This window comes from Mytilus californianus, unplaced genomic scaffold (genome assembly GCF_021869535.1).
Source record: "Mytilus californianus isolate M0D057914Y unplaced genomic scaffold, xbMytCali1.0.p SCAF_14, whole genome shotgun sequence".
NCBI lineage: Eukaryota > Metazoa > Mollusca > Bivalvia > Mytilida > Mytilidae > Mytilus > Mytilus californianus.
The window spans coordinates 17,063,092-17,089,849 of record NW_026262626.1 but is presented as its reverse complement, the minus strand read 5'-3'; the positions used below and the strand labels follow the sequence as shown (position 1 = coordinate 17,089,849).

Below are 26,758 nucleotides of genomic sequence, written 5' to 3'. Positions count from 1 at the left end.
TGTCGCAATGAATTAGAGTGATCATGGGTAATCATTAGCTAAAGGTATATCTTCTGACCAAAAAAATAAACATGATAGGATATGCATAATGGATCTACGATAACCAATGATACATTTATCTTCACCGAAATGTTGCTGAACACCTGCCCTACTTCCATGACAAATATGTTGTAGTCCACATAACGACCGGATTTATAAACTGCTAGTAAAGATACGAGTGTTGACATTGCCTTTGAAAATTCAACATATAATCCCATAACACGTACTGAATAGTCATTATTTGGAATTTAAACCCAAGATGAAGAACTGGAAATTTCTTTACTGTATTGGATACCAAAAATACATACAACTTTATATTGCTGGATCTGCCAAATGCTCAACGAAATCTCTTTCTAAATTATTAACATCTATTTTATCAGGACTCAGAGTCGGGATTTAGAGCTTATGTGTAACTTCCTACTCTAGTAGGGGCCGTATGAATCGGGTGTGATTACAAAACAACTCCACTCCAAATATATCTGTTAGATTACATACAATCTATATCCCTTTCCTCTTGCATTAGTACAACCACATTCGACTTCTCTACTCTTTACACAAGTTTTTCTCATTTTAAACTTAAGGAAAGATTGAAATAATTAGTCCAACTTTGTTGTTTCATTATCATAAACCATAGAATGGCCAACGTAGATACAAATATCTAGTTAAAAATAATGGATAAATGTTTACACAAAAAATAAACTGCTTCGCCGAGCACAGCTGGATACGACCGCAGAGGTCCAACCCTAAACAGTTGGGGCAAAAATGGACACAATATTCAAGCTTGATACAGGTCTGAATTTGGATTGTAATTAAATATTTGACACATTATAAGTTTCTGACACAGAATAAATGTAGTCAAAGAACTTGAAATTGGTTGTATGATTTGAATTTATATTCAATTGAAGATTTCTTGCTGTTGTGCAATACACTGTGCTATTGCGCAATACTTAGTAAATCTGTTTTCAGACTATATATAAACGAATTAGCAAAATAAATTGTGACCCCCAATTTTTTTCTTTGGAAAATTGACAATTTCTTAAATCTTGAGGAAAAAAAATTGCCCCCCCCCCCAAAAAAAAAATTTGTTTACATCCCCCCCCCTTTTCCAAAAAAAATAATTTTGAAGCAATTTTCTTTTCGTAAAATGTGGTACAAATTAAGAGACATCCATATCACTTAAACATAAGTTATTGTCTGAAAACAAGAAAAATGCTTGTTTTAGACCCCCCCCTCCCAATTCCTGAATGGTTTGGGCAATTACCCCCAAAATGAATCCCAACCTTCTACTTGTGGTATTGAACCTTGTGGTACAATTTCAGAGCAATCAAAATACTTATACATAAGTTATTGTCCTGAAACTAGAAAAATGCTTGTTTTGGCCCCTAATTCCTAAACGGTTGGGACCATCACCCCCAAAAACAATCCCAACCTTCCTTTTGTGGTATTGAACCTTTTGATAAATTTCATAGAGATCCATACACCTAAACTAAAGTTATTGTCCAGAAACCAAATGTCTTTAGACGACGCTGACGACGACAACGTGATACCAATAGACGGCCGCAAAAATTGTTTGCGGTCGTATAAAAACGGATTCGATAAAAAAATTCTCTGAGACTTGATCTTTCTAATTGACAACGTATTTAATTGAAGAACGTGGTCTTGCTGACTTGTTCCTTTATTCATATGAGGCAGACTCCATACAGGAGCTTCTCGGTAAAGCTAGGATCATTCTTTAACTTCATGTTCCGCTATATAGTTGATGGCGTCTCTCTAATTCAAAATTTGGTGACTACCCCCGGTAGGTTGAATACATACATCCCATCGAACTTGAAAGATGGATACCACAGATATAGGTATAAGTCAGCCTTACATCTCAACTGAAATCTAGAAATTGGCAACGAGTGTGGGTTGAGAAAAAACTTTACAAGATATGATTTCAGCTTTCCTATTGTGAACTTTCAGTTCTATGTAGGAACATTCAAGCAGCGCCTGCATAAGGAGTATATATTTCCCATCTGGAACGGTACTCCAGAGCTTGTGTTTGCCTTTATATAGGGTTATTGATTAAAAAAATATATTGAACCAAGAATTCCTAGTGATAAAGTTGAAAGTCATCACTTCCAACTCTAATTGAATATCTATCACCATTAAACATGGATACATTCCAATAGTCGTAACCATTTTCCCCCCGTCATTTTTTCCTAGATTATGACATCACCTTATGTAACTTAATTTGTTCTAGCAATGATCAACACATATGGAGTGCAAAATGTTTAGCAGGGTCTTCTCATCTTTCCAGAGAACATGCGATTCCCTCGTTTTGTTGCTTAATCTTTAGTTTTGTTATGTAATGACATATGTTGGTCTTTTCGTATTTTTTGTTTTTTTTGCAACGATTCTGTCCTTCTCTCTTTTACTTAAGTTTTGATTTCTCCGAACTATCTTATACTGACATGCACTGGAACATTCCTGTCATGCTTCATTGGTTCTTGTTATAGTCCTTGAATATTAGTTCAATAGACCCAATTTCCAAGGCTCCTTGGACCATAATTAGACTTGAATCATAATTTATAGGCTATATGTGCTTATTTGTTTGCTTTATGCAGGTCTTATCCCACTTCATGATGCTTGCATATTGATATTTTGTTTGCTAAATGTATGTCTCTGCATTTTTTGTATGTCTATTTTTTACATATCTGTATCTGAATAAAGCTCAATAGTCCTTATGTTATATGTTTATGATTCACCTCGTTCACTGAAAAAAAACTTCTACGCTTAAATAATGCTATGCTAAAGTAAAACAAGAGTGGACGCGTTGAAATGTATCATCTGTTTTACTTATTGAATTCATGTTGAAAGTCTGTAATATGAAGGTTTTACTACAAGTGTCACAATAGCTTTAACATTATCAAAGTTCTATGAAAATGAGGTCACAGTCAGATCAACCATGCCAGACAGACATGTACAACTTACAATCATTCCATACACCTAATATAGTGGTCCTTTCGCTAAAAGTAGCTGAGAAATAGATCAAACCACAAAATTTTAACATTGACCAATGCACAATGAAAATGAGGTTAAACTCATAAGAACCCTGATAAAAAGACATGCTCACCTCACAATCAATCCATACACCAAATATATGTTTACCTATTGCTTATAATATCTGGTAAATAGACCAAACCACAAAAACTAAACATTGTCCAATGAACCATGTAAATGAGATCAAGGTCAGATGAAACCTACCAGATGAACAAGTACATCTTACAATCATTCCACACACCAAATATAGTTGACCTAATGCTTAAAGTATCTGAGATATAGACTTGACCATGTAACCTTAACCTTGCTCACTGATCCATGAAATGAGGTTGAGGTCAGGTGAACCCTACCTGACAGACATGTAGACTTGCAAGGAACTCATATACCAAATATAGTTATCCTATTTCACTTCACAAAAGAACTATTTTTTTTTCAAGCAGTCATTGAACCATAAAAATGAGGTTATGGACAATGGACACATTACAGACAGAAACTTTTTGACTAAAGGTATCTGTATACAAGCTATGAAGCATCCAGGTCTTCTACCTTCTGAAATATAAAGCTTTACTCTGTCGCTGCTGCCGCCGCCTGATTGTAATCCTTATGTCTCGCATTCTGCTACTTTCATTGCAGGCCAGACAAAAATACTTCGTAAGTACTTTTTAATACTTTTTAAAGGACAATACTGCACTGCATGGTTTTTATTCATTTCACTTCAATTTTTCTGCACCAGATGTGCATTTCGACAATAAATGTCTCTTCAGTGAAGCTCAGGGCCAAAATATTTGAAAATCCAAAGCTTATTAAAGATATGAAAAGTAAGTCATGTTCAGTCTTGAAGTCACTTTTTCAGACTTATCTACTGCAGTACTGTTCAGACAATTCGCTTGCAGTCAATGCAATACTGTTCAGAAGCTTTTCATACAATTCAGTATGTTGCTTATGTGTACAGGTAAGTAACAACTATTGAACAGTCTGAAAAGATCTTAATTGATTGCAAGTGCATTGACTGAACAGTATTGAATTAACCGTAGGTGATGAGTCTGAAAATTGACAGAAAGACTGAACATGGCTTTAAAATTCATTGTTTGGTCTTTTTACTACTGCTCAGATCAAAATGACCATTTCATATAATAAACTGCTTCGCTGAGCGCAGCTAGATACGCCCGTAGAGGTCCAACCCTGAACAGTTGGGGCAAAAATGGACACAATATTCAAGCTTGATTCAGGTCTGAATTTGGATTGTAATTAAATATTTGACATATTATAGGTTTCTGAATAAATGTAGTCAAAGAACTTGAAATTGGTTATATGAATTGAACTTATATTCAATTAAAGATTTCTTGCTGTTGTGCAATACTTAGTAAATCTGTTGTCAGACTATATACAAATAAAGTTCAATTAATTCTCAATGTCATATTAGAAATTTATGAAAATAAAAAGGGAGATTACATCAATAGATATAAACAATTCACCAAAGTTTCATGAGAATTGGTGACAGCATTTTTGAGTTATTGTCCGAAAACTGGAAAATCACCTCTTTTTTTAATGAATAAAACCCCATAACTCAGAAATGTAAAATGTAAAATTTATAAAATTCTAAAGGGAGCTTACATCAATACATGTAAACAATTCACCAAAGTTTCATAAGAATTGCTGAAAGCATTTTTGAGTTTTTGTTCGAAAAACTGGAAAACCCCCCTCTTTTTATGAATAAAACCCTGTAACTTGGAAACGTAAAATCTAAAATTTATAAAAATCAAAAGGGAGCTCATGTCAATAGATATAAACAATTCACCACAATTTCTTGCAAGTTGGTGAAAGCATTCTTGACTTATTGTCCGAAAACTGGAAAATCCCCCTTTTTTTAATGTATAAAACCCCACAACTCGGAAACGTAAAATCTAAATTTTATAAAAAACGAAAGGGAGCTCATGTCAATAGATATAAACAATTCACAAAAGTTTTATGCAAATTGGTTAAAGCATTTTTGAGTTAATGTCCGACATGTTGACGACGGACAGACGGACGGACGGACAATGGTATACCATAATACGTCCCGTCCCGTAAACGGGCGTATAAAAATTGGTTTACTAGTGCACACACTTAATTTCACAGCTTTACTACATTATGCCTGGTACAAACAATAAAACACTACATCTTAAGGACAATTAGTCTATGTTTAAATTAATTTATTGTACAAAATGAATTTGAACAATGAGAAAAGTTTTGGTTGTGCACAAATTGCCTTCGTGTCATCTGTCACTGCAGTCATTCACGAAGATATATTAACTGATCATTTACATGGCTAAAAATTTAGAAATAATTTGATACAAATCCAAGGGCTGGTAATGTTACCGATCCACTCTAAATACTGTCTATTATGACCTGAAAAAGACATGAATAACAATTATAAAATTAAAAAAAACATTCTATTTGTTATAATTAACATAATATCATATGGGTTTTCCTTCATTGCTCCCATATCAAACTGAGTCAGTCCATATAAACCCAAAACCTTAAGCTTGGTTTGAAATGCTGACTTTGGTCAAAGGTAATAAGAAAAACTTTGTATCATATTCTTATGATTATAAATTGCTTGAAAGACGTGAAAACATACTATTCCTGAACCTGGATTTCTAGTAGAAATAAAACCAGGGAGTTGCTATATTGAAAAATTCAAACTAATTGGGTGAAGTAAACTGAAGCTCAATACTATGCAGTACACACAAACACAGAGTTTGATAAGGGCTATTCCATTAAAATGTATGTGGGATGGTAGGAAGGGACTTTCAAAATATCCCTACAACCAAGAATCATTTTAAGATAATTTTGCATAATGGTAATACACACATACTGAAAAAAGATCAATGACCCACATTCAATAATTAAACTTCCGTTCCTACCCTCCCACATACATTTTAATGGAATAACCCTAACTTATTGGGCCTAAACTGTGTAATGTAGTATTTCTCTGTGCATCTCCCAAGAACATATACTTAATGGTCTAAAAATTTATAATTAATCTGGCTTTAAAGGCCAAATAATATAAGAACAACATTTTATATTTTCTGCTAAAAATGTACTTTTGAGTACTTTCTGAAAGTGTCTATCATCATGATCATAAAATCATTCTGATCAGCAGTTCTGACTTCTCATTTTAAATCCCTGCTCAACTTCAGGAATATTGAAAAGGTTCCTTCTCTGACCATAAAGAAAAAGCAATAAATGATTTAATTATCTGTTTGCTAAAATTTATAAAAAAAAGAAACTTGTACATTATGTTTAACTCAACTTTATCATACATAAATTAACTGTCAATTTTCATACAAGTACAAAAACTGCAAATCAATCTATATTTCATACACAATTTAAAATTATCTGAATAATGTTACTGACTTTCTAAGATGAAAGGCTTTTAATGATAGACATATATGTTGATTATTAATACTGATTTCTTTACAAAATCATTGATACACAAGAGTGCATCAATGAAACAAAGAGCTAAAATTTTATATATGAGAAAAGTAACATAATAAAAGATTTCCCACCTTGATCTTGACCTGTGTTTACGACTGGACTTCTTACCACTACGCTCTTCCTTTCTCCTCCTACTTGATCGTGATTCTTCCGACGGACTCCTTCGACTCTTTTGTGATTTCCTATGCTTACTACGACCTTCATTACTTTCCACAGAATAAGATCTAGATCGCTTACGTTTTTTGGACTTACTTTCCCTATGTCGTTCAGATTTTTCTGAACGTTTAGACCTTACTTTCTCCCGATCACTTTCCCTTTCCAAACTACGGCCTCTGTGATTATGTTTTTCACGAATTTTATATTCCTCTTCATCTAAGTAACTAGAATGCCGCTTTCTATGATCGCTGTCATGTGATTTACGATGACTTTTGTCATGTGACTTACTATAGTCTCTATCTCTACTATAACTACGGCTTCTGCGTCTTTGACGGTCCCTTTCCCTACTATATGACCTACCCCCCTCCCTACTTTGGGTCCGTGATTCTTTATCTCTCCTTTTGGATTTGCTGTCATTGTATTCCTCAATATAGTCTTTATTACGTCTTTTACCATTTTCATCTCTACTTGAAGTTCGTTCTATTTGTTGTACTTTCGGTACTTTTTGTGCTTTTTTCTTTTTTGCATTTGAACTACTCTCAGATTCTGATTCAGAATCTGAACTAGAAGAACTTGAGCTTGAACTGGAAGAACTACTTGAATTAGAGGAGTCAGAAGAACTAGAACTTCCGGTCCCAGAACTTGAACTTTCACTAGAACCCACAGCCCTTCCCTTATCTTCTTTTTTCATTTTTTTCTCTCTTGATTTGCCCCCAGATTTTTTTGATTTATCATGATTTGATGGAGGTTCTTTTTCCTCCTTTTGAACCTCTAGTCCTGGAATTTCACTATAATTGCTTTCAAATGGATTACTACTCTTTTCAGAAATAGGGTTTTTTAAATAGGCTGGTGTCTCTGGTTCTGAAAAGACAATAGTAAGAACAAATTGCCAATTGTCAAAGCAATAAAAATTATCTGTTCATGCAACATTTTAAGCCTGGTATGTATGACGAGCTTAAATATAAACAGAAGACCTTAAGATAAGAAAATTGATTTCTTCAAATGTCAGATATTCAAAGAAGAATATTGTATACTGTGAATCATTTATGTTCGTGGATAAAAATTTCTCGTGGATTAAGGATAAATTTCATTTTTTTGTTGATATTTGATTTCATGGTTTTACAAAATTCTGCATACAAACCTATAGAAAATTTGACCCTTATTGAACATTTAAACTTGTAGTTCACCAGTACCCATGAAACTTGGTATTCCACAAATACTGAGGAATCCACAGAATGTTTCATTAATGGACACCATGTTTACCATGTATGATTGTTACATTTGTTTGTTTTTATAATGATTAAGATGATAACAAAATGTTGACTGCTGTACCCCTATTTTTGACATTTTTAACTATTGTGTCTGTTTGTTTTGTTCACGCATCGTTGTCAATATAATGGAATTTGATGCGACTGTCATACAAGTGAGAGGTTTAGCTAGCTATAAAACCAGGTTCAATCCACCATTTTCTACATAAGAAACTGCCTGTACCAAGTCAGGAATATGACAGTTGTTATCCATTTGTTTGATGTGTTTGAGCTTTTGATTTTGCCATTTGATTAGGGACTTTCCTTTTTGAATCTTCCTCGTTTTGTGATTTTACTTTTTATTTCAGTTTTTATGATATCAGATTTTCATATTTGAGATTAAGCTGTTGCTTTCAGCTTTCCATTTGTGTCTTATTAGTTGTAGTAATTGTAGAGATTTGCTAGTACCAATAAAATTCTTTTTTTTTAATCATGGTGCACGAATATGCTACAAAATTGCACTTTTCAGTGCTCTGTCTCTAACAGAGAATTTCTGCTTTTAATTTCTGATTCCCCACTCCATTGTATTCCTCTAAAGACTACATAATACTAATTAACTGCAAAATTCAACACTTAGGATTCTCAATCTTTTTGTAAGGTGTGACCTGCCAGCAACTATCAAGATGAGGAACAGAAATTAAACCATGATCCTTTTATAATAATAAATGACAATTCCTATTAGGAATCAGGGGTGTAGAAATATTATATATATATATGTGAACATGATTAATACCATGGGGAAAAACAGAACAACATAGAACTTTAAATTTATCTCTTCTTGTTAATTTTCACTCTTCGTCCTTTTCCGCTTGGGATTTCCATTTCTTGTCTAATCATTTTTACTTAAATGTTGTTGTCATCTTGATCATTGATGAATTTTACTTTAAAAAAATAATGTCTCAAATAAATGATATTTTGATAACTTTACCTTATTTTTCTATACAAATGAACATTGTCAATTCCAAATTTTTTACTTGTTTTTTCTATGTATATTTTATTAATTGTTTATATTTTACTAGTCACTAGTTTCTATCCTAATTTCAAAAATACTGATGATTTTGATAATACAATTTAACATTGCAGAAACAAGAGTTATGACCAAAATTAAAAAACCTTAGTCAGCGCGCTCACATACCCCACGTCCCCACATTGTTATTGGAGAAATAAAATAAGTGTAAGAAAAAAAATTGTATCAGAAAAAAAAATTGAATCATAATTTCCTGTCAATATGCACATCTACATAGTATGTCCTTATTATCTAAAAAGGTTTCATGAAATTCTGTTGTGTGGTTTGAGATGAGTTGCGATGATAAAAGGTTGCAGTAGTATATTGGGCAAATAAGTTCAAAGGGGCGTAACTCCTGGAAAAAAAATTGAATCGTAATTTTCTGTCGATATGCACATCTACGTAGTATGTCCTTATTATCTGAAAAGGTTTCATGAAATTCTGTTGTGTGGTTTGAGAGGAGTTGCGATGACAAAAGCTTGCAGTAGTATATTGGGCAAATAAGTTCAAAGGGGCGTAACTCCTGCAAAAAAAAATTGAATCGTAATTTCCTGTCGATATGCACATCTACGTAGTATGTCCTTATTATCTGAAAAGGTTTCATGAAATTCTGTTGTGTGGTTTAAGAGGAGTTGCGATGACAAAAGGTTGCAGTAGTATAGTGGGCAAATAAGTTCAAAGGGGCGTAACTCCTGCAAAAAAAATTGAATCGTAATTTCCTGTCGATATGCACATCTACGTAGTATGTCATTATCTGAAAAGGTTTCATGAAATTCTGTTGTGTGGTTTGAGAGGAGTTGCGATGACAAAAGGTTGCAGTAGTATATTGGGCAAATAAGTTCAAAGGGGCGTAACTCCTGGAAAAAAATTGAATCGTAATTTCCTGTCGATATGCACATCTACGTAGTATGTCCTTATTATCTGAAAAGGTTTCATGAAATTCTGTTGTGTGGTTTGAGAGGAGTCGCGATGACAAACAGTTGCAGTAGTACATTAAAGTAAATAAGTTCAAAGGGACGTAACTCCTAGAAAAAGAATTGAATCGTAATTTCCTGTCGATATGCACAACTACATAGTATGTCCTTATTATCTAAAAAGGTTTCGTGAAATTCTGTTGTGTGGTTTGAGAGGAGTTGCGATGACAAGAAACAGGACTGACGGACGGACGGGTCAAAAACATTATACCCTCCGCAACTCGTTGCATGGGGTATAATAACTTTTCTTCCTCAACAACATTCACTATGATAGTGCCTAAGTAAATCAGAATAAGACATACATAAGAACAATTTAATACCCAATTTCAACTTATGGCTATTTTTCTTGTATTGAAAATTTATTTCACAGATTTTATTACCCATAGAACAGAAAAATGTTTATTTGGTTCTATCGGACAATGTATGTGAAGGCACTATACTCTTGAAGAGATAAAAATATGCCATTTGGCAATGAACTTACACAATGTATTTGTGTGTAAAGGTTCTGGTGTAAAAAAATCACTTACAACAATCTCATATATATTTACTCCAAATCTTGTTTGTTCAAAATATTGTTTCATGAAAAACGTAGAGATAAACAATACTATAGTATATGGTTAGAATACAATATCAATTTATCATATTTTCATATGGTATATTCAATGAAAGTTTTGCACATTCGTTTTTAATTTATTAAGATGTAATATCTAATTGTGATCTTTCCTCAGGCAAAGTTGAACTTGATAGATTTCGCTATTATCTTTAGGTCCTTTTGGTCATAAATCACTTTAACTGTTTCTATTATTATACATCCTCAGCTTGAGCGTTCTTGGTGAAGGTAAATCCAGATAGCGCTTCGGACGCATGAAATTCATAAAGTACTAGTGTTGTTTTCATTCTGTATTATCTTTATTTTCAATACTTCCTATTCTAATTTCAAACTTTTATCTATAAAAATATGGTAAACACTTTATTTATATAAAGGAGCATTTGTCTTGAATAAATCTACTTTAGTATTTCATTGTTAACATGGTTAATAGTCAACAATGCAGTGTCAGTTTTTAAACTGTCTTAATATTCTTTTTTTCTTTTAAACTTACCAATTTCGTCCTCCATATAGATTGCCTGGTTCTTCATCTTTTCCGCGAACTCTCTTTTCTTTCGTCTGATTGATGCCTCTAACTCAGCATCTGAGTCACCACCACCACCATTGTCATTCCCATCTACATTATCATCTTCATCATCCTCACTGTCTGTACCATAGCCTAGTCCTAAATGGGACATAGAAAACTATTGAATACAGACCATTCCTTACAGTTCCCAAAACTTTACTCAACTTATATTATAATAATTAATTAAGTACTAAATCTGAATATCAGTTCAATATTGAATATGAGTTATTTATAGAAAAGGAATTATCATGTGACCTTGCAGAAAAATGTACAAATTTCTTGAGCTAAGTCCTACTACAATAACAGCTGTTCCACATTTGAGTATGGAAGGATGGGAGGCACTTATTTTTAGACTCCAACTACCCATAATATAAAATTTTCATTTTACTCATAATTATTACAAAACTCGAAGGAAAATGCAACCACCAATATTTTATTAATTTGAGGGCCTCCCATCACCCACCTGATACATTTTGGAACAGCCCATATATGAATTTAACTTCTACTAGATATTTTTACTTAAACCATTGGAATTTTAGTGTTGAAAGAATTATATACAAAATATGCATTGTATTTTTAAGACATTATCCAAACTTGAAAAAGAATTCTGAAAATAAAAGTACTTATGCAATACAACAAACAAAAGTTTAGAGACTATAATGATTAAGAAAGTTTTAAAAAAGATCAGAATAAATTCCTAAAGCAGAAACATTTCCAACTAATTACAAAAGGGTGTTTGAAGAACACATACACTGTAAGACGATAGTCTGGGGTTTTATAAAAAAAAATCTGTAAAGGTAGCAATAAGGTAATATGTGATATAATCTTTTGTAATATCTAATGCAATGGAAATTTCTACCACTCAAATTAGAGAAAAAAGATTCAAGGGAGGACTTCACATGTTTAGAAAGAAAAATATACCTTCCTGCCTTAATTTTACTTAGCATAATACCAACTGTAACCATTTTTTTTAACATAACAAGAACAAATCTAAAATTAGAATATTACTTACCGAGACCAGTGATGGTGGCTAAAGCAGTGGACTTGGCAAGCTGCTTAGCTGGAGCTTTTATAATTATAGAGAAATATGATTAGTCTCCAAAGTAAAAGTGAAAGTAGAAAATCCCCTGAAAATCAAGGTAACTTTTTCTTCTCAAAAATGCTGTAATACAAATCTTGATTAATATATGGACATAGTTACAACACACATAATAAATTATGAATCATTATACACTTTTCATTTTTTACTTAGTATCAGTAGATATTGAACAATTTGCTATAAATGATACTGTTAACTTTATATGAACAAAATTTATCATTTTCATAAAACCCAGTTTGGAAATTATGGGTGAAAAAAAAATTGAGTCACTTACAACCCACTCGTTTTCCAGGAAAACGCATATCTGCCGGTCCTGTGTATTATTAAATACCTTCACTCTACTCAGGACTTGGTGCAACCGAGTTTTGTTCATTAATTTTTAATTTATCTAATTGAATAAAAGCAATATGAATTCAGAAATTTATTTTCTTCAGCATTTTCTTCGACTCGGGCAGAGTAAGGATCTACCAATTTCAAACCTGCTGCACAACTGTATTCTTTTGGCAAATTAAAAATTTAAAGCGGGTTTTATTTTCCAAGTATCCAGACAGAAATGACTCTGGGGTGCACTTTTTCAAAAGGGCGATAGGTATAAAAATATGCTCAAATTTACACATTAAAACGACATCAAAACAAACAAAAAAGCTCACAGAAAATACGTAAACTTCAAATGTTAACTCTGTAATAATAGGAACTGATCTCTAAACAAATCCTTTTTTGCACATCAGGCTTTGCGGTCAATGAAATTTCCAGTACGATTATCATATTCAGAATTCACCCAATCAAAATACTGGATTTGGTGTTTTGAGAACAAATTTTGTGCCCTGAGTACTGAGTCAAGTTTTATGACCAAGAGCCCTGGAATAATAAAACTTGAAGATTTTGTTTTTGCATCACGCTGATCTCTCAATTGTCATAGTAAAATGTCTCATCAGACTTGTGTGCAAAAAAGATAGTGCAGAATCAAATGTATTCACTGGTACCAATTTTGTAGTTTTCTTAGCCATGATGAAAATAAACTCTGCATGCAGATAAAAGTTACACATGTAATTATAAGAAGACATCCACAATCAGGTCAAATTGCACCCAGGATAAAGGTTTTGTTATTATAAACAATGAGTACCTTTAGCTGCTTTTGTTTTAGCTTTAGAGAACACTTCTCTAGCAATTTCCTGTATTTCACTGTTAGTCACATCTAATAATACTTCTGTTAATGTCTTTTTCACTTTGATCATCTGCAAAGAAAAATGATATCATAGAGTTAATTTCTTTTCCCATTTTTATCGTACATCCTTTATTACCATTATCCTAAATCATATGGGGCCTCACTGGCCTAGTTGTCTAGTACTGTGGATTCATTTATTTTCGTGGGTACCAATTTTCGTGGATTGAGGAAAACTTGCATTTTCCTGGATATTTGATTTCGTGATTTTGCCAATCTCTGCACACAAAGCCTATAGAAAATGTGTAATTCGTTGAACATTTGAATTCGTGGTTCATTCTACCCACGAAATCCACGAAAATTGGTTTTCAACGAATAATAATGAATCCACAGTAGTTAATCTACTGTATCACTAGCCTGTCCACACTGAGGTTGGGAGTTAGAACCCTGAACTTACCAGGTGCGCTCAACTCCAATCTTAATTCACTAGGATTGCCAGTTTTCCTTCCAAAGGTCGGTGGTTCTCTCTGGGCACTCGGCTCACTCCATCAATTAAAGCTGGCTGTCACAATATAGCCAATAGTGCCAAAAGTGGTGTTAAAACACCAACAATCAATCAATCTAGAATATTAATTGTCAGTGTGATCAACTTTGAGATATCAAGGCTTGAATTTGAGGAATTTGGTGTTGATGACAGGATGTTTTGATAGGTCTTTTGTTTTGATTCACATTATATTTAGACTGGAGAAGCCTGTCCATTGATATCTTGATGTTTTTAGGTTTTTTGTGTTGGCAGTTTGCCGTCTCATTCATTCATACATGGCCATTTTGTGAGTATTCAGTAAACAGGAAATTGATATGAGCGATAAATATGAAAATGCATTACAGGGCATAACATGTTAACATAAAGCAATCTGTAGTTCTCGTGAAAAATGTGACGGAAATTCCACCAGACAGACAGATAGGGGTTGACAGTATACACCCATTCTGTGGGAGCATGGCTATATTTACATTGTGTATTAATCACGCTTTTCTGTATAAAAAAATATCTTATAAAATGTATCGTAAAACAAATTTTCAATTCTGTTTTTGCTAAATTTAGAAACAATATTTTTTATACACTTTTTACATACAAGAAAAGCAAATTTTAAAACAGTAATTAAATATACAATGCTGTATTATTTTCAAAATGTATATTAAAGATGTACTTCTCAGCCATATTGTTAGTTGGATAGGCCAGAATATTTTTATTTATTGCTTTCTGCTTTCGTATTTCATTTTATGTATATGTGTATCTGCTTTTTAACTACTTATGCTACATGTGTATTTGCTTATTATGTACAACTTAGTATTCTATATGTGCTTTGAATGTGTTATATGTGTTACAGTCCCTCTGCACGTAATCTATTATTTGCATAAATGTTATAAATGTCAATTACAAAACTCAATGCAAATACGCTGTATTGTTATATTTATCTAGTTAACTTTAAATAAAGCCGACTTGATAATTGATTTAGGCTTAAATACCTCATTCTAATATGTGGTTTGGGCCTTTACATGTAGTTGAAAATTAAGGCATGATCTGAAGATGTTCTCTTTCTGGTGCTTTGGTCTTGCCTCATTGACAACATATCATTGATTGTTGGTTGCTTAATGTCCAGTGGCAAATTTTTCATGCATGTCCAGAACAACCTATATCAACTCTTTACTATCATATTTTTACATGGTGGCCAGATTTTTTGTTAAAGAAAACCAGAGTGCACTATCATCCATAGACATAACTTAAAAGCTGGATCACATACAGGTAGAAGATTTGAGTGCATCTTACAACTTTCGCAAAAGACAAAAGGCAGCCCTATCACCGACTTCATTATTTCATTTTTGTCAACAAAAATTGGATAACATAAATTTAAATGTTAAAACTTTCTTTTTAAATGTTACCTTCAGAAATATACTTTTTTTTCTACTCACGCTGTATGTTCTTTTTTTAACAATGTTTTTCCTGAAATTGGATGCACTTTTATGCACCTTTGACTTTCACCTGACTTAGGTCTATATAAATTTAAGTTAATTTTGAATTCAATATTTTAAAAAATTTCCCATTTACCATTTCCATTTGCTTTTCCTCCTCAGTTTTAAATTCATCTGGTGAAGGACTTCGTTTCTTTATAGGACTAGGCTCTGGTGACCTACTTTTACTTGGAGACCTAGATTTGTCACTGGCTTCATCATCTGAGTCCTAAAATGAATAAAATAAAACAGTAGAAATAAATTTATAAAGCCTTGTTAAATCTGTTTTCCTTAGTTAGGATTTTTTTCTTCTTCTAAAAGTGTTATTCTTAAGCTGGAACTTAAACTATGAAATTTTTTTATAAGAAAGGACTAACAGATGGCAGCACATCTTCACTTTGTCAGTATACATTGCTTCAATTCTACATAGGAAGCTTTGTATATACATGTGTGTTCCATAGCAGTATCGTACAAAAATGATTTCTTCCTCAAATTTTAAAATTGACATTTAAGCAACACTACTGTTTACGATCTTGTGTCACATTTGATTAAAATTAGGGATTTTTAAATTAACAGTGGTCTCGTTAGCCCAAAATAGAAGGGGGCTGCACCCTTGGTGCCCTTATCCGAGCTCCTCTGCCCCCTAAACCCTATTCACTTGTGCCTTTTGGCAATGTACCATAAAAATTGAGAAGTACCCTTTCCCCAACCTCAAAAAGTACTCTGTCCCTTTCATTTTCATACTGGAGCACAGGTTAACATATCAATTACTGATATTTATATGTAAATCATCTTTCTCTAATTCGTGATGATTAATGTAATTGGCATATCTCCCTTTATAGTGTTAATGAGGATTACATACTAAACAATATTTTATGGATATCAGCAATACAAGAATACACATTTCAATCACACAGCTCTGATTCAACATTTCTTTCCAAATGTGGTTTGGATCACATTCTAATCTTGACAAAACAATTTTAATATTTTATACAAATGATGGATTCTCAAATGTTATTTACAAGTCGAGTTAGATAAACTTACAAATCGACTTTTCTTGGGCAATGTAGGTTCTGAGTCGTTACCCTCTTTTTGAGCCATGATGGCTTCCTTTGCTGCTTTCTCTCTTTCTTCCTTCAGTCTCTCTTCTTCTTGCATTTCCAAATCCATTTTTTCCTTGTGTAGCTTTCTCTGTTTTTCGTTCTCCATTTTTTCTAATCCCTCTCTTATCCAAGCTGGTAAAGATTTTCTTTTGGCTGCATCTATTTGTCAATTTACAATTTACATAAAGTTAATATTGTCATGTCTGGACCAAATGAATACCTTTCATTTCTATTCTCAAGCTAATTAAATCAAGATTTGGATACACAAACATATATATACATGTATGTATATATATATATATGAATAAAAGTTCTGATTTGTGGTGAATCTTTTGTCTAGTTCTGATTTGTGGTGAATATTTTGTCTAGTTCTGATTTGTGGTGAATCTTTTGTCTAGTTCTAATTTGTGGTTTTGGCAAATCTTTTGTCTAGTACTGCTTTGTGGTGACTATTTTGTCTTTACTGTTTTTTCCGTTACTTTGTATACTTTTACATTTTGTTGTAGTTATGTCATAAGTGATAATAAATTTTGTTTTATTATGATTTTTTGTTAGTAATATATTTTGGCCATTTCCTCAATGTTTGATGGAAATTTCCCACATCAGCAGACTTTTATATATAAATAAACCAGTGTGGGGGGAAAGGGGGGGGGGGGGGGGGGGGGGGATTTTTTAAGGATTTGACATGTGCAAAAGTATTTGCCACTTTCAAAACAAATGAAACTGCAAACTCCTGCTCACTGATGATACCCCCACCGCAACTAGATAATTTTAATAGTGTAAAAATATGTAAGTGTTCGGTAAACAGGAAGTTGTTGAGTGATGAATCTGAAAACGCATCACACTGTAAAGCTGACTTATATAAACCCTGAAACCAAATTTCTGAAATCCTTATGATGTAGTTCCTGAGAAAGATGCGAAGAAAAATATTCAGGGGACGGACCGACGGACAGACAGACAGAGGTAAACAGCATACCCCCACTTTTTTAAAGCGGGGGGTATAACAAATATAAACAAACCAATTCCAGAATCATCAGATGGATTACTGTCTTCATTGTGTCTAAACCTCTCCCTATCTCGTCTGTTATTACGATCCCTACGTGGGCGGTGATAGTGATGATTTTCTTGTTCTTCATTATTCCAGTACTGGTTATTGTATTCTCCTTGATCGCCCTATAAAAATAAATGATATCTATAACCTATTCATACCCTATTTTTATTTGATTTTGGTAATTACTCAAAATGTTTTTAGTTTTTGTTCTTTTTTATTTTACTCTCTAATTCTGTGCCAATTTATGCAAATGTTTTCCAAACCTGTACAACCAATTATATATATAAAATATATTTATAGGTATGAACGCCTGTGTGTCTATGTTTATCAAATTATTTCTTTAGCATGCATTTTTTCTTATATTTCAGTTTTTCATAAACACATTTGCATTTGTTTTAATTACTTCTTTGGTTTAAATTCAATGATGTCGTCAAATTTATTATCTGGTAACAGAGTTTGCCTTTACACCTGCATGAAACTAGAAGTTTGAGTGAACTAAACCAAATGATACCCCAAACCCTGTGATAGTATTACTATATTATTATCTCCCCTTTATCATGTAGGATAAAGGGGAGATAATAATATACTAATACTATCTTCCAATATGCATATCCTCATGTAGTGTTCCATAAAAGTGTCAAGTTTTCTGAATAATCATCTATCTGTTTAGGAGGGGTTAGGCTAATAAGAGACCTTTACCACATATTGCAACATTGAAACAAAGTAAGTTTGATTATCTCCCCTTAAAAATGTAGAATCTTTATGTACATCCTTGGGTAGTACTCTAAATTTGAGATAAGTTTCATTAATATCTGTGAAGCTGTTTTGGAAGAATTGTGCTTACAAGGCACATGGACAGACAAACAGACTGACAGACAAAACGATTGCCATGTGTGATGATGTCACTTGAAATAACCAACATTTTATATTCCAAGTAAACATTTTTTTTTAACTGCATGCATGACATCTTCAAATCATTAGAAAATATGAGATACTTCGATCCTTAATAACATTTTTTTTTAACCCTGAATAGATGCAGTTATGTAGTTTTTTAAAGGGCTTGAAACAATCAAAGGAAACATTTTGTGCATCAAAGGGTCTGTAAAATGTAATAGCTCCCATCAGAATAACAAATATTTCTGTAAAAACCCTAGAAATATTTGACAAAATTCAGCTTTGAACAGTGAAATTGATGGTATTGTTTTTGTTTGTGATGTCAAAAGTAATCAACATACATGTATTTGACAAGAAATGGCCCAATATCTTTATGTGTACTACTGTTTATCATTGTAATACAGTTTGAGGGTCTATAACAGCTATGAAATGAACATATCACCAAAACATCAAATAAATGCACAAATGAAAGGCTAACCTGATAATGCATCTGTTCTCCATTATTATCTGACTGAAATACCTGATCATAAAATTGTCCACCATGATTGTATTCAAATTGCTCTCCAAAGTTACCATGACTATACTCAAATGTACCTTCATCCTAGAGAATAAATTTTATCAATTCAAAATACATATCCTTTCTGTGTGCTGTGGTAACCCATACAAAATATCTTACTAAATTAAAGATTCAAGTATTCATAAGTATTTTGATTCCTCAACTTCTTCATACAGTACCAAAAACGATAAATTTGTATAATATAGTAGCAGCAAGAACTTAAGGATGTACTTAGGTCAGGTTTAGGAATTTGTGTCAGATGTTCGGACTCCTTGGTTTTTTTCCTACGATACAGGGTAAAATATTTAGCTCCATAACACCCATTTTTCTTTTCAAAGAAGACTTCAATAGCTCATAAAAGGTCATTTACAAAAATTTAAGCAGATTCTAGATTTCTATTCTTTCGATTTGAGACCCAAATAATACCAATGCAAATGCAGCCTTTTCCCGCAATTTTCTAAAAATTAATTATCTCGAAAAGGAGCTCCATAACCTATCAATAATTTTAGCTTATCTTGCTTCTTAACTAATGCTCTTCTGACTTATAGTATCAATTTTAAATTCTAGATTTTTTTTATTTCACCTAAGTACATCCTTAAGGATAGGGAGAAATTACTTTTATTATAGTTTTTTAGTTGACGTAATTTGAGTTAGTTATTTCCTTTGCCTCCAAGTTGGATGTCAACTGATAACTGAAATCTATGCTGATAGCTAAATTTTAGACAAAGTTGTTTTCTTAACAATTTAGTTTTTTCAAGCCTTTTAAATTCACCACATTGAACAACTAAGGATCTCTTATACATTAGACTATTATCAAAACTTGTCGTGTTGGAACCTTTTATAGCTGACAATACAGTAAAGATTTTGCTCATTGTTGAAGGCTATACCGAGACTTATAAGTGATTAAATCCATATCATTTGGAGTCTTGTGGATAGTCATCTCATTGGCAATCATACCAAATCTCCTTTTTTATAAAAAAAAAAATGTACAAAAGGTTTTTCTAGATAGCCAGGTAATCCAGCCGATCTCAACCAGATTTCTTTCATTAAGACAGATGTTACCTTGTTTTCTCCACCCTGCACACTCCAGCCTTGTGCATTCCATTGTGTGTTCCAGTTCCATCCAGTTTGACCTGGGTATGCTTAAAAATAAAAATAATAGTATTGATAAATAATACAAAACCTCCAAACAATGATGCATAAATATTACAATTTATATATATATATATATATATATATATCAAAATTATTAAAATTTGCATCATTTAATGTTGAATCCATAAATATTTATATGATTTGGAGTTTAGTGTGACATCCATTTTCATTAAACTAGTACACATTTTTGTTTAGGGGCTAGCTGAAGCCCGCCTCCGGTTGCAGGATTTTCTCACTGTGTTGAAGACCCATTGGAGGCCTTCGGCTGTTTTCTACTCTTTGGTTGGGTTGTATGTCTCTTTGACACATTCTCCATTTCCATTCTCAATTTTATGTACTGAAATAAGCCTTAAAAGATATTGCACATAGCCATATAACAGTAAATTCAGTAAAAGTACACAAATCTAAACATTTGACTTAAACATGTTGAATACACAACCCTTGCTAAAAAATCAACAACAGGCTGTCATTTTTTTGGAACCAGGTTCTGGTATTAATTAATAAATCTGCTTAGATATGGAATGGCTTAAAAAGCTACAAAAATGTACATAATTAGATTTTCTATTTGAAGCAATAGATATGATTTTAGTGTTCTGGAATAAGATTTTGCTTGAGGTAGTTGGTTTATGAAATAAATTAATTAGTATTGCAATGATCTGCTTTCATATAACAGTACATTGCAGGATATAAGAATTGTATTGTGACAACAAAATCTGCTTACAATACAATCCTATGTCCACGCTTTGCTTAGAAGAATCTGACAACAGTCTGTTCTGGTAATTATTGCATCAGCCAATAAAATTTAAGTCATCATATTTTTTAAGGTGTTTCATAACAATAAAACCAGATAGTTCTGAAAGGATTTTAAAACATAATGTAGAACGAGCATTGTCAGAGCTTTGCAAGCAAAGCGTGGACGCAGGGTCTGTATTTCAATGAGATTGGTGATAACACTTATAAAAATCTACAAACTAACTTTTGAAAATGACTACTTTTGTTTACACAACAGTCAAAATAATCAAGCTAAGATACATACTGTATGTAGGTTCAGTGTTTCCTCCAGAATACATGCTATTGCTATTAGAATCTTGAGAGGTCTCCCCTTCATTCACCACCTCCATGTCATCATTTTGAGGCATGGGAGGTGGGGGAGGAGGGGGTTGTGCCAGGTCAACACCTCCATGATTTGGTTGGCTGCTGTCAGCTGTTTCTTTATGTTGTATCCACTGTTTTGCCAATTGTGCCCAATCAACTGTCAAAAAAAAAAATCATTATTTCAATTCAAGTTTCAACTGTTTAAACAGAGTATGCTATTATAATCAGTCAAAACCATTTACTTGAATATAAGAAATATTATTTTGATTAAGTGCCAATCTGCCTAAGAATCAGGCAGTGGTGAAAGCATGACAAAAAAAACCGACTCCATGTTTACATTAATTTAAGTTCATTATGTATAATGGTGCACAAATATAACCTTCTTTTCCTTTTTCTTTTCTGGTATTTCAAGACATGATTTGGTTGAAATGCACTAAAAATTACCAATTAAGGGGACCTTACTCTGTAATTTGCTGTCATTCCAACCAAAATTTATATCTAGGGATTTCTCAAATTACCAGACACACACAAATGAAAGACTTACCATTTCTAACTCGGGATGAGGGTAACTTCATTTTTTAAAAGAATAACATAAAATAAATTGCTTCGCTGAGCGCAGCTGGATACAACTGCAGATGTCCAACCCTGAAAAGTTGGGGCCAAAATGGACACAATATACATGCTTGATACAGGTCTGAATTCGGATTGGAATTAAATTTTTGACACATAGGTTTCTGACACAGAATAACTGTAGTCAAAAAACTTCAAATTGGTTATTTGATTTGAATTTATATTCAATTTTTTGCTTTTGTGCAATACACTATGTTAATTGACCACCCCCCCCAACCCCCAACCCCCCCCAAAAAAAAAAATTGTACCCGTTTTTTTTTGCATTTGTGCAATACACTATGCTGCTGAATATTAACCCCCCCAAAAAAAATATTTGAAGAAATTTTCTTTTAATTTCTGACATGAGAAAAATTGTCCCCCTCCAATTTTTTTTTCACCTCCCCCTTTCCCTTATTCCAAAAAATAATTCTTTCCCTCAGTTATTGTCAGTATTTCAGACAATCATCATTTCTTAATACATTAGTTACAAGCAGTGTAAGGGAGGTAATCAAACATTGTTATTCAAATTGATTTGGATTACCTCCCTTACACTGCTTTTAAATTGTCTCAATTGTCCTTTAACCAGAAAAACCCTTGTTTTTACCCTTTTTATGCCCCTTAATGGCTTATTCCTAAATGGTTTGAGCCATAACCCCCCAAAGTCAATCCTAATCATCCCTTTGTAGTATGGAAACTTGTGGTATAATTTCAGAGAGATTCATACACTTTAACACAAGTTATTGTCTGGAAACTACAAAAATGCTTATTTGGGCCCCTAATTCCTAAACAGTTGGGACCATAACCCCCAAAATCTATCCCAACCTTCCTTTAGTAGTTATAAACCTTGTGTTAAAATTTTATTGATTTCTATTAACTTATACTAAAGTTATTATCCAGAAACCATCTGTCTTCGGACAACACTGACAAAGACGACGACAACGTGATACCAATATACAACCAAAATTTTTTTAATTTTTGCTGTCGTATAAAAAAGAAGAAGAAAAATGACAGTGTTCATAACGTTATTTCTACGTTATTGATGTTGCATAGGAAAAAACTTTTTATAGGTACAGGTTCGCTGTTCAAAATCTTATATTAACCTCTCATAATTTTTCTTTGCGGTGAACAAAACCTTTTATCAATGAAGATTCCCTATGTTTTAGCCAATATGAAAAGAGAATTTTTAGTCATATAATAATAGTTCATGTCAAATATTCAATACACAAAGCAATAACATGATTTCAATATAAAAAAAATTTTCAGTGTATATACATGTATATGTGAATAAAATTTCAAAAATGTACATGTACAAATGTATCTAAGAGGATTGATTGATTGTATCCAAGATGAAATTGAGCTAAAAAATTATAAAAGTTTGATCATGATTATCTGCATGAAAAATATTTCGATGTCAATTTTTTCTCAAACAGATTTAAGCTTTACAAATCATGCAATTTATTTTATTAGTTTTTCATTTATCACATTTATTGTTTTGTACATAAACACAAATCGGATCTTTAGTTTTGTTTGAATTGTTTTACAATTGTCCTTTCAGGCCTTTTATAGCTTACTATGTGGTATGGGTTTTGCTCATGTTGAAGGCTGTGCGCTTAACTATAGTTACTTTTATGTTATTTCATCTCTGATGGAGTTGTCTCATTGGCAATCATGCCACACCTTCTTATTTTTACAGTTAGCATGGTTAGGTTACAAAGTTAAATACAGTATATATTGAGGTATAGAACCACAAATCCTGGTCTGAAAGAACATACAAGAAAGTAGTACATATTTAAACAAAATAGTTCCTATGCATGGCTGTAACTTTGTCAATTATTATGAACAAGTAAAATATTTTGATATACTTGGCATGAAATGAAAGCTTCAGCCGTTAAGGACTTGGAATCATTGTAGACCCTTGTTGAAAAGTTTCCTATTATTAATAATATATATATGAAATCAAAATAGCAGTTCATATTTGCCCTGTTGTTCAGATCAGAAGTACCTGTTTTTGAACTACCTAACTTCTGGGAACCAGTGCCATCTAATATGCATTTAAAGGTATGTTGAATTTTTCAGCACAATTCAGGGTAAGGTAAAGTTTTGACATGAAATGACGGTCACTTTATTTGAACTTCAGACAAAATAGCCATGAAGGCTTGAAATTGAAGAAGTATTTAACATAGAAAGCAATGGAGCTATGAATTAGTGGTTTTATTCCTTAATAGATACTGCTTTGATAACTAAAAGAAGCTTACCTTGTCCATGAGGCATGCCTTGAATAGCAGACTGCTGCATCATGGGGTTCATACCCCCTGGAAATGGATTGGCCCACATTATGTCTCCAGAAAATTTATGATATCTGAAAGAGAAAAAACAAGAATGTGTCCATAGTGGGACAGACGGACGAACGAACGCAGACCGAAAAACATAATGCCCTTAGGTGGGGCATAAAAATGGTGAAAGTTACAACATCTCATGAAGGTTACATTTTCATCCATTGAGATCCCTGCTTAGGTAATAACTGTTTGTTATTATTATATAAACACTTCTTCAACATCAACATGATCAACAGCCTACTGTTTCTTTATCATTTTTATGTCTGATTCTGCAGTGCTTCATCAATTTTGATTCTTAAATTTGTTTGATTTCAATCTGCTTGTTCCTTTAATTGTTGTTGAGAAACACATCTATTTTAGTCATACTATATTAATAAAAGAAGAATGTATCCATGGGACACAGATTGCCCCTGCTTGTAAATATACATCAATTTTTCCATTTATAAAGGGACATAACTCAAGAACAGTAAAAGTGATGCTAGCATATTTAAACTTGATCTGTATGTGGCAGTATTAAGCATTGTGAATAAATTTCAGAACATTTGGTTGTGGCAAGGCATAGTTAAGGTGTGGAAACCTTAAAAATTTCCCAATTTTTCCATTTATAAAGTGACATAACTTGAGAACAACAAAAGTAACACCCCCAATATTCAAAATTGATCTGTGTTTGGTTGTAATAAGCATTGTGTATAAGTTTCATAACATTTAGTAGAGGGAAACTAGTTAGAGAAGGAAAACTAATTTTGGGACGTACAGACAGACTAACACATGATACAAGGGTTAAACTATTTGCCCCCTCCACCCCGATATTAGAGTTATCTGTTCTTGTTTTTAATAACGTCATGACGAGAATCAAATTGCTGAATGAAATAGACAGAGACGTATACAAAAGGAAATAATTAGATAAGTGTCAAGGAAATAAAAATTCAAACATAATGATAATAGGTACATTGTATCCTAGAAAATATCCAACAAACGAACCTTAAACATTGACAAGCTATACACAGGCGATAAACAATAAACATTTTGGAAAATAAGTGTGACCTGAACCTGGGTTGCAATTCCAAATGTTTTGAAATAGGAAAAATCTGTAGCTTTATGGTCCGCAAATAGTCAAAAATACCACCATGTTCTAAGAGCTAAGGTCCCATGCTAGGGGTCATGAAACATAAGCTCTATTGAACTTTTAAATATTTAACAAGACCAAATTTGGCGAACCAACAGGTATTCATGTACAATGATGCTGTTCATTTGTAGGCATAAATGCTCAGGTTAAGGGTAGGTAATTAGTTAAAAAAATTCCCAAATACAGTTAAATAGTTGCTTGATAAGGGTTCTGTCGGTGCCAAATCAGAAAATTTGCTCCAGACTAGAAGTTCCCAACACGGATATGGTGTTTGAATCTACATATGTCTTTGGTACTCTGCATTTTTTAAAAAGCATGAAAGAGTATTGAGCAAAACTATCCTTTTACAACAAATTTACGATTGTGATGATGGTACGGCATGATACAGGTTATATTCTTCTCATATATTTTATGATGGTATGATACTTAACCCCGAACGGGAGGGACAGTGCTTGATTATCATATGATGAAGACATAATCTTTCAATCAGTTTAATTGTGTTCTGGAGCTGGCATGTCAGTTACTGCTAGTAGTCCAAATGTTAATTTATTTATCATTGCCATTTTGCTTAGTTTCTTCTGTTACCTATTCGGACATCTTCTTTTAAACAGAGTTTTACTGTGTGTTTGTTTATTCGACATCGGCTAGATATATAGGGGAGGGTTGAAATCTCACAAAACATGTTTAACCCTGCCACATTTTTTTGCCTGTCCCAAGTCAGGAGACTCTTTCCTTTGTTAGTCTTGTATCTTTTTTGAATTTTAGTTCATTTAAATGTTTCAGAGTTTAGTGTGACATCCATTTTCACTGAACTAATACACATTTTTGTTTAGGGGGAAGCTGAAGTCCATCTCTGGGCGCAGGATTTTTTCTCTGTGTTCAAGACCTATTGGTGACCTTGGGCTGTTTTCTGACTTTTGGTTGGGTTGTTGTCTCTTTGACACATTCCCCATTTCCATTCTCAATTTTATGGTGAATCATGCGACTTTTTTCATCACAGGCACGTTTCTATCCATGGGAAGATCCACTATCAACGTATATTTAGGAGAAGATCCACTGTCAGCGTATATTTAGGAGCTAAATATACGTTGATAGTGGATCTTCCCATGGATAGAAACAAGTGCCTGTTTTTTTCGTGCTAAGGACAAGTAAGGTCTGAGCCGGACTGAGGAGCAAACAAATCTAAATGTAAACAGTACAATTCCAACATTTTTTTACCTTAGCTAATAATAACTTGATGACGGATAGTACCTATTAATATATTGCATACATTATGAAGTCAAATTAAAGCTTAATACATTGAGGAAAGTCTTTCATTAACGCATGTAATTTTCCGCCGCCATGTTCTGCATTGATATTTTATGGTCTGTAAATCAACCAATCAAA

The 26,758-nt window shown here is 32.9% G+C and overlaps 1 protein-coding gene and 1 long non-coding RNA gene across 5 annotated transcripts; one reads left to right on the top strand and one right to left on the bottom strand.

Annotated features, from left to right (window-relative positions):
- Positions 1–5,258: 5,258 nt before the first annotated feature.
- Positions 5,259–26,738, bottom strand: LOC127724302 (arginine/serine-rich protein PNISR-like). 4 transcript variants are annotated; one of them, XM_052231236.1, is made up of 13 exons: positions 26,591–26,738; positions 24,166–24,269; positions 21,243–21,458; positions 20,114–20,193; positions 18,974–19,096; positions 17,570–17,723; positions 16,492–16,709; positions 15,545–15,676; positions 13,399–13,510; positions 12,189–12,242; positions 11,105–11,275; positions 6,633–7,578; positions 5,259–5,469 (listed from the first exon to the last, which is right to left on the bottom strand). In XM_052231236.1, the coding sequence occupies exons 2-13, from the start codon at positions 24,242–24,244 to the stop codon at positions 5,463–5,465; spliced, it is 2,292 nt and encodes a 763-aa protein (XP_052087196.1). In that variant the 5' UTR covers positions 24,245–24,269; positions 26,591–26,738; the 3' UTR covers positions 5,259–5,462. The 4 variants fall into 4 exon arrangements, with proteins under 4 accessions (XP_052087196.1, XP_052087193.1, XP_052087197.1 ...); XM_052231233.1 differs by having other exon boundaries at positions 26,624–26,738; XM_052231237.1 differs by having other exon boundaries at positions 19,016–19,096; positions 26,624–26,738.
- On the top strand, positions 7,585–10,088 carry LOC127724303 (uncharacterized). Its single transcript, XR_007992439.1, has 2 exons — positions 7,585–9,677; positions 9,843–10,088. It is a non-coding gene; the product is annotated as an uncharacterized LOC127724303 (long non-coding RNA).
- Positions 26,739–26,758: the final 20 nt, after the last annotated feature.